This window comes from Diceros bicornis, chromosome 7 (genome assembly GCF_020826845.1).
Source record: "Diceros bicornis minor isolate mBicDic1 chromosome 7, mDicBic1.mat.cur, whole genome shotgun sequence".
Lineage (NCBI taxonomy): Eukaryota > Metazoa > Chordata > Mammalia > Perissodactyla > Rhinocerotidae > Diceros > Diceros bicornis.
Genome location: NC_080746.1, coordinates 63,731,982 through 63,741,177, shown reverse-complemented (window position 1 = coordinate 63,741,177; position 9,196 = coordinate 63,731,982). Strand labels below are relative to the sequence as shown.

The 9,196-nt window shown below is 36.1% G+C and overlaps 1 protein-coding gene across 1 annotated transcript; it reads left to right on the top strand.

Moving 5' to 3' along the window:
* The first annotated feature begins 5,694 nt into the window (after positions 1–5,694).
* On the top strand, positions 5,695–6,699 carry LOC131409110 (olfactory receptor 52N2-like). Its single transcript, XM_058546282.1, has one exon. The coding sequence runs from the start codon at positions 5,695–5,697 to the stop codon at positions 6,697–6,699; it is 1,005 nt and encodes a 334-aa protein (XP_058402265.1).
* Positions 6,700–9,196: the final 2,497 nt, after the last annotated feature.

Genomic DNA, 9,196 nt, shown 5'->3' with positions numbered 1-9,196 from the left:
GCTGAATGCCCAACCTTCCAAAAGCAAAGACCAATGTTTGAATTTCTGATATGAGACCATTTCCTTGGGGAAAGTGGCCAGCAATTGTTGGTAGATTACATCATGATGGCAGTAGTAGTAGGAGTGGCATTTCTTTATGTGAGTAGATACAAATGTCAAATACAAATTTTTCTCTACTGTCTGCAACACTACTCACAAAATCACTACCTATGGCTTACAGAATGCCTTATTCATCACTTTAGTGTACCATATAACATTATTCTGAGACCAAATAACTCATTTTTCAAATAAAAAATTTAACAGTGTAATCACACCCACAGAATTCATGGGTTTTACTGTATAATCCATCACCCCAAAGCAAATGGGCTGGAAGAATAATGTGATAGATTATGTAGAATAAGTAATGCAGGCAGCTGAAAAAAGAATTGGCAAAACTAGAGGTACTTTCCTACAGAATGCAGTGTATATTTCAACAAGGACAATTTATGGTGCCGTCTCCTCTCTAGCCAGATTAGTAAATCCAGAACCAAGAAATGGAGGTGGAAGGACCTCTCTCACTACTACATGTCAAAACTAACTTCCACAATATTTTTCTCTGCCTTCATAACTTTAGATTTGGCAGATTGAAAGTCCTAGTTCCCAAGACAAATATACTTCTCCTAGAATATTCCCAGCATCCTGAGTGTAGTAGACGTGAACAGGCAAAATCAGTAGTGGCTACTATGACCAGGAAGTAGAAAACATGCTGGTGGAAGCTCCGCTCAAACTGGACCACATATAGGATAATGATATTCCTCATAAAGACAATCAATATAAAGATCAAAAAGGAAAGTCAATCCAAATGTACATTGCTTCCAACCCTGAGGCTCCTATTGGGAAAAAAAAAGAGGAGCTGTGAATCTAGGTGTCATCCAAAAAAGACACCTTAGATTTCCTCTTTTGCAATCTGGCTGGGGGATGGTGGGTAGAATAAACCAATGGCTAAGATAAATAATCAAACACAATAGCCATTAAGAGTTATGAATCAATTAAATATTTAAGGAGACCATAGGCCAGGCTATATATAGTTTGGATTCATTCAACTTAAACAAAAAATTGTTGTGTACCTAAAATCTAGGAAATGAAACAGGAAACAAGGGTAATTTGGAGTTAGTAATATTTCAGTGATCCAGGCAACAGATTTGGGGGCCTAAAACATGGAAAAAGAAAAGACAGTTCATAATATTTTAAAATGTTAAATCGATACGGTGTCTTTTCTTATTTGAATGTGTGAGATGTCATATTCAGAAGATAGTTCTATTATTTCCAGAGTGAAAATGTTTAATTTTTTCCATGTTTTTTCTCCCAAAATGAGAATCTAGACCCATCTTTCCTCTTCGCTTACTTTGTTATTCACTTAATATTCCACTCTTTAATCTTCATATACCTTGGCTTTTAACTGGAAAATATGCATTAAAGTTTTATTTTTTAATACCTCCTCTCATATTTCAAACATCATCACCCAAATGGAAATAAATCATTGGCTTTTCATGCCTTGAGGGACAAAATGAATTGGTACTTGTTTTGCATGAATTTGCTCACTATCTAACATGATGACAGAGATTCCTCTCCCAGTGATACTTGAAGGACAACATCATAATTGTGTAAACTTTTGTCTGGATTCCTCAGAATACAATAAGCCAGTCCTGTGTATTATCCTGCCAAGAATCTTTGAACCCAGTCACTCTTATATTAATGGTCCCTCAGTTTCAATTGTTTGTAATGTTGAGTATATTCTCTACCACTTCCTTTGGAAGAACATATTAGATGAAAAATAAAAATAGAAGACAGAATACAGACATCAAACTCATGTAAAAAGAATAGCTTTTAGTGGCAGGTGTAATGAACAAGATCATTTTGATCTCTTCCTCTTAATTCTGTCCTGTCTCCTAAGTTTATGGTATAATAAAGTGAGGTTAGGGTATCTTATACTTTGAAGCTGGCCTGGGCCACGCCAAGTGAAATGAAACCCTACAGGTAGGGTGGCAGTGGGAAGGAATTTTGGAATATCTTGCTTAGCAGTGCTCCTGCTTTAAACATTCAGGAAAGTGGTTTAAAAAGGGCATACTGAAGGGCTGGCCCGGTGGCGCAAGCGGTTGGGTGCGCGCACTCTGCTGTGGCAGCCCGAGGTTCGCCAGTTCAGATCCTGGGCACGCACTGACGCACTGCTTGGGAAGCCATGCTGTGGTGTCGTCCCATATAAAGTGGCGGAACATGGGCAGGTATGTTAGCGCAGGGCCAGTCTTCCTCAGCAAAAAAAGAGGAGGATTGGCAGATGTTAACACAGGGCTGATCTCCTCATAAAAGAAAAAAAACAAATGGAATACTACAAGTCTGAATATTATCTACCTCACTTAACAGAGTGAAAGGTTCATTACAAGCTTAATTGCTATTTGAGGGGGAAAAAGACTGCATATGTAATTAGAATATCCCCTAAAAATTGCACCCTTCATTTGACAAAAAAAAGATGTACTTGAACAGGTATACCTACTCCATGGAGGGGATGTAAATGATACCTTTCATTGCACTTTTGCTACACAGGCTGACTTCCTCCATTCCCACCTCAAAAGCTCTAGCTTGTTCCAGTGAGAGTTTGAAGCTCAGAAGTTTAGCTCTCTTGGCTACATGAGTCCAGGTGCCTTGATCCTAGGACCTTCTATGGACAATAGCACATGCCTTAGCCATGACGCATGGCTCCTTTCAGGATCCACTGCTGCCAGCTTTTCCTCTTTTGAGTTTGTTCTATTTGAAATCCCTATAGAAGATCATTTATACTTGTGCTGCAACTTCCCCTCAAATTTTCTTCTAAGAGGATAATAATCAATATGGATCCTGGATTCCTAGAATCTATAAAGTCTCTAACGCTGAAAATAAAGATTGTCAATCCATCTGTGACCACCATTGCCTTTCTACCACCATTTCTCTTGGGCCAGGGAATTCCCATTCTTCATTACTCGTTTCCTCTCTATTTTCTCTACAGATACTGCCTGTTAGCTTCAGTTATGGCCCCACAAGAATTAATCTCTTAAAAGACATTGGGATTGAATTCTGATCACAAAGAGGATTTCATAGAAACATGTATGTAACAGCCTTGCTATTCTAAAAATGGAGGACATACTAGATTAAAAAGTCAAACTCATGGTAAACTCATACTAAAATTCTATAACTGAGGAAACAAAATAAAAGAATAAGAGAGCTCCAAGGTCTTCTAATACAGTAGTATCAAATAATATGTAACTATATTTCTCAATATTTCCTAGCCCAGTCTATCTCCCTCATCAATGATGCATTCCAACTCTTTTTCCTTATTATTATTTTCAAGTTCTTCTTACTTTATGATTGACAAGTCTATACATATTTTGCAAACTTGGATTTATTCACCCATTCATCCATTCATTCATTCATTCTGAGGAGGACACCTTCCCTCTATCTTTCGATGTTCTTCCGGTAGTTCTAAGAATTAAATTGACGTAAGACAGATTAACAGGAGAAAAACAAATTTAATTACATACCTATGGCAGTCATATTAAAAAGAGTTGGGATTAGTCACTTCTTCCTAACCTAATAGATATTACTCACTATCTATTATATGCATGGATGAGGATGTTAATTCTGCCCCACTGTGAGTAAAGCACATGCATTTCCTAAACTTTATCTCACAGGCATTCGTGTTCTTCAGGGTCACAAAATGTGATTTTGCTGTGATAAGATTTGGAGATTTTAGGTCCTAATTATAACTCTCATTTCTCCTGCTTAGAGATAAGAATTTCAAAAATAGGGATCTTTTTTCTGCCCCAGATTAACCAGCCAGCTTTCTACATATCAGGCTTACACATTCATATATAACATATATAATTCATATATAACAATTTTTACACTAAGTCACTTTTCTGAAACCTAGAACTCCTTGATTTCCATTGAGTTGAAGATTATATATTTTCCATGGATTCCATGCAGTCATATAACTCGGATTCCTTTGTGGAAATGATGTAATCAGAAGCGAGTTGGAGTCCCTGGAGTTATAAACTCAATGAGTCTGAAGTACTGAAATGCTATTGGCCCTACAGATTTGCCTCTGAAGAACTAGAATAGAGGCATTGGCCCTGGAAAGTGTAAAAACAGATGTACGTGGAGATCATACATCAGATAGGGAGTTAGAGTTGTTTGGAGAGAGAAGCTGGAAACTGGTAAGTAATTTCCTGGTTAGACTGAGAAAACTAAAGAAAAAACCGCTGGCAACATAGTAGGGCCCTAGAAAATGAAATTGAGGTGACTATTTGATTAGCTTTTCCATATATCATTCTAAGAAAACTCTGTACTCTATTTCTTCTACTTTGAGTTTTATGTTGTCTGTGACTGAAGGGAGAAATAGAATGCTTTTGGGGTTGTAATAGGAAAATAGGATGATCAAAATCCCTAGTGCTTTACTCAAGATTCTGGAAAGCAGTGTTCCCTAGCAGTCTGAAATTAGTATGACTAACCAAGGTAGTATAAGGAAGAGAGAGGAGGGAGAACATTGATGAATAATTTCTGGATGGCATAGTGTCATTGGATTCCTAGGTCAGTACCCTTGCTTTATAATAGTGGTGTACAAATAAATATAACAGATCTACTGAAGCAGATTTTCCAGTTGGAGACTATTCAATGTCATACAATGTTACACTGTCCATGAAGAAAAAAATCTGATATAGATGTAGACAGAGAAGGATAGGAAGAGTGGGTGTGGAAATTTTCAATTCACTCAAAGGGTATTTAGCGAGCAACATTTTGCTACACTCAGTAATAAGTCTTGGGCCAGATCTAAAGGACTTAATCATGGTCAGTTTCTTTAACAAGACTGGGACCCCAACAATAAGCTAGAGAGGAAGGTAAGGAGGTTAACAGCATCTTGAAAAAGTGATGTGACTGGAGTGGTTTGCCAGCACACGATGTGATGCCAGTAAATTTGTGTTGATGGTTTAGTTCCACTTATTAGCCATGTAAAGAGATTAATGATTTTCTTCAATTAATGAGCCCATTTTTATTATTCACTGCTGATCAAACTCTCTAGATGATAGAGAGGAGAATAACCAAGAAGATAATTGACAGTGTTTTGAAATCTTCTGACTCATAACCTGAAAAATAGTTGATATACTGTTAAGCAGAGCTCCTTATCCATATCCACATTCAGAAATACAAAAACCCTTATAACTCACTTGAAAGTTTGCTAGTAAAATGACTTTTAACCCTCCTCTTGTTCAATAATTGATACATTCTCATTGGTCGAAGAACGCACTAATGCTTAGTTTGGAATATGGAGTTTGAAAGCTTAATGGGACTTAGTGTAGAAAAATTTATAGATAGGTAGATAGATAGATAAATAGATAGACACACCTATTTATATATTTCCACGGTCAAGAGCCAAGGATCCTGGATTCAAGATTTAAAGTGAATGACACTTCATTAATATAAATATCAGTTCTTCATCTATAATGCTTCTATAATCTATAATAATAATGCTTATCTCATGGGACAGTTGAGATAATTGAGAGGACATGCAAAAATGTTAGAATAGTAGCTAACGCATTGCAAGCATCAAGTATACATTTGCGTAAACTCTTTCTTTTCAGAGAGGCATCAAGTTGAAGAATGTAACATACCCTCTAACTGGCCATCATGTGTGATTACAACTGTACTAGACTGACTCCAGCATCATTCATATTAAATGGAGTACCTGGGCTAGAAGGTTCACATATCTGGATCTCCCTCCTGTTTTGCTGCATGTACCTCCTTACTGTACTAGGGAATTGTGGGCTCCTCTGTCTCATTTATGTGGAGGAGTCCCTACACCTGCCCATGTATTATTTCTTGGCCTTACTTTCCTTCACTGACATTGTTCAGTGTACAAGTATTGTACCCAAAATGCTGTGTATCTTCTGGTTTGATCTCAAAGAGATCAGCTTCAATGCTTGCCTGATCCAGATGTTCTTTCTCCACACTTTCACAGGGATGGAGTCTGGAGTACTCATGCTTATGGCCCTGGACCGCTATGTGGCCATCCGCTATCCTCTACGTTATGCCACCATCCTTACCAATTCTATCATTGCCAAGGCTGGGTTTCTCACCTTCCTTCGAGGTGTGATACTCATCACTCCCTTTACTTTACTCACCAAACACCTGCCATATTGCAAAGGCAACATGATTTCCCACACCTACTGTGACCACATGTCTGTGGCCAAGTTGTCCTGTGGCAATGTCAAGGTCAATGCCATCTATGGTCTGATGGTTGCCCTCCTGATTGGAGGCTTTGACATCTTGTGCATCACAGTCTCCTACACTATGATCCTCAGGGCAGTGGTCAGCCTCTCATCAGCAGAGGCTCGGCAGAAGGCCTTCAGCACCTGCACAGCCCACATCTGTGCTATAGTCATCACCTATGTCCCAGCCTTCTTCACCTTTTTCACCCATCGTTTTGGGGGTCATACGATTCCCCACAGCGTTCACATTTTTGTGGCTAACCTATACCTGCTTCTGCCACCTACCTTGAATCCTATTGTCTATGGGATAAAGACTAAACAAATACAGGAAGGGATGCTTAAACTTTTCCTTAGCCAAAGACCACTAAAGAAAGAGATCAAAGTAAATCCTAACATAATGAGAGGAAAACATTTTCATAGATGAAGAGAATGTCTGTACCAGACAGTGTATATGTGATTTGACAGTATCTAATGATTTTCTTGTTAGAGTATTAGTGGATCATTCCTATATTTTTCTAGGAACTTGTATATAAACTTGAAAACCTTTCCTTAAAAACAACCCACAAGCCAACTTAATTAAATCCAATAAAATATTTCTAATGCCTTTTTATATTATTTGCCTGGTACTGAATTTGTTGCTATTTGGAAGGAATATATAAGACAGAATTTTGTCCCTTAGGACTTTCCCTATTAGTAGATAAAACTGAGAAAAGAGATCATGCCGGTTAATCAAAAACACTGATAGTTTCTACTGAAAGCACGATGTCTGGAACTTTGTAGACTTTTGTTAAACTAGAAAATGCAGTATCCAGCAAGGAATAAACATTCAATGCTGCCCATTCATTTGTTTATTTATATATACCATAAGCATTTTTTGAGCACCTACTGTCTTAGGAATTTGTAGTACAAAGACTGATAAAAATAGGGCATTGCTACATACGTATGTACAATCAAGTTAATTAACATATTCATCACCTTCAAAATTTCCTTGTATACCTTTGTAACCCATCCATTGCCTAAGTCTGACACCACTGACATACTTTCTGTCACTATAGATTAGCTCTATAAAACTCTGGAATTTTATGTAAATAAAATTCTACTTAATGTAATCTTTTTAGGCTGGCTTCCTTCATTTGGCACAATCATTTTGAGTTTCATCAAGTCATTGTTTGTGTTAATTACGCGTACACTTTTCTTGCTGAGTAGTATTCCATTTGATGGATATACGAAAATTTGTTTACCCATTCATCTGTTGTTGGACATTTGGTTTGTTTCTAGTTTTTGTGTATTACAAATAAAGCTTCTATGAGCATTCATGTGCAAGTCTTTGGTCAGGCATTTTCTTTCATTTCCCTTGGGTAAATACCTAGCAGTGGAATAGCAGATACACATGAATCTTTTTAAGAAACTGCCAAATCATTTCCAGAATAGTATTTTACATTCCCACTAGTAGTGTATGAAAGTTTTACTTGTTCTGCATCCTCACAAACATTTAGTATAGTTAGTCTTTTTAATTTTAGTCCTTTATTGAGAGTATATTTGTATCTCATTGTGTTTTCAATTCGCATTCACCTATTGACTAAAGGTGTTGAGCATCTTTACCTGTGCTTTTTACCATCTATATATCTTTGTTTTTGAAGTGTCTGTTTAAATATTGTGTCATTTTTAAATTGGGTTATTTGCATTCTTGTTATTAACTTGCAAAGTTCTTTCTCTATTCTAGACAAAAGTCCTTTGTTCAGGATAGCTTTCGGGAATGTTTTGACCCAATCTGAGCCTTGCCTTTTCTTTTGGAAACAAAGATATTTGAAGACCAACTTGTTTTTATTTGGATGAACCAAATTTAATGATTTATTTATTTTGTTTTTATGGAAAAATTAAGAAAAATTAGTCCAACTCAAGGTCTCTAACTTTTTTCCTATGTTTTCTTTTAGTAGTTTTTAAGATTTAGTTTTCACATGTATTTCTGTGATCTAATTTGAGTGAAATTTTTTTATAATGAGAGGAAAAAATTGAGGTTCTTTTTTTTGCATATAACTATCCAATTGTTCCAGCACCATTAGCTGAAAAGATTATCTTTTCTACCATTAAGTTGCCCTGGTATATTTGTTAAAAATAAATCAACCATAAAAGTATAGATCTATTTCTGGACTATCTGTTATGTTATATGGATTTACCTTGATGTCAATACTAGAGTCTTGGTTACTGTAGCTTTATAATAAGTCTTGAGATCAAGTAATGTTAGTCCTCCAATTTTATTCTTCTTTTTCTAAGTTTTTTGTCCATTCTAGTATCATTGAATTTCCTTATAAATTTTAGGATTAGTTTTAATTTGCACCAAAAAGCTTGCTGGGATTTTGATTTCAATAGTGCTGAACTTAAAAATCAATTTTAGGAGAATTGATGTCTTAACAATAATGATTCTTCCAATCCATGAGCATGCACTATTTCTCCATTCATTCATGACCTTAATTTCTCTCAGCAATATTTTGTAGTTTTTAATATACAGATATTACAGGTCTTTTGTAAAATATAACCTCAAGTATTTAATACATTCAGATGCTATTGTAAATGGTATTGTTTTACATAAATTTCAGTTCTAAGTACTGGCTACAAGTATAGAAAAATATTATTGGTTTTTGTATGTTGACCTTGTATCCTGCAATCTTGCTACAAGACAATTTTTTTAGGTTCCTCAGAATTTTTTTCATAGACAATCATGACATCATCTAAGAGAGGCAGTTTTATATCATCCTTTCTTATCTGAATGGTTTTTAAGTTATTTTTCTTATCACAATGAGTAGGATCTTCATTACAATGTTGAATAAAAGTGTGAGAGTGCATGTCCTTGCTTTGTTACCATTATTAGGGGAAGACATCTAGTTTTTAACACTTAAGTATGATTTTTCCTGGAGGTGTTC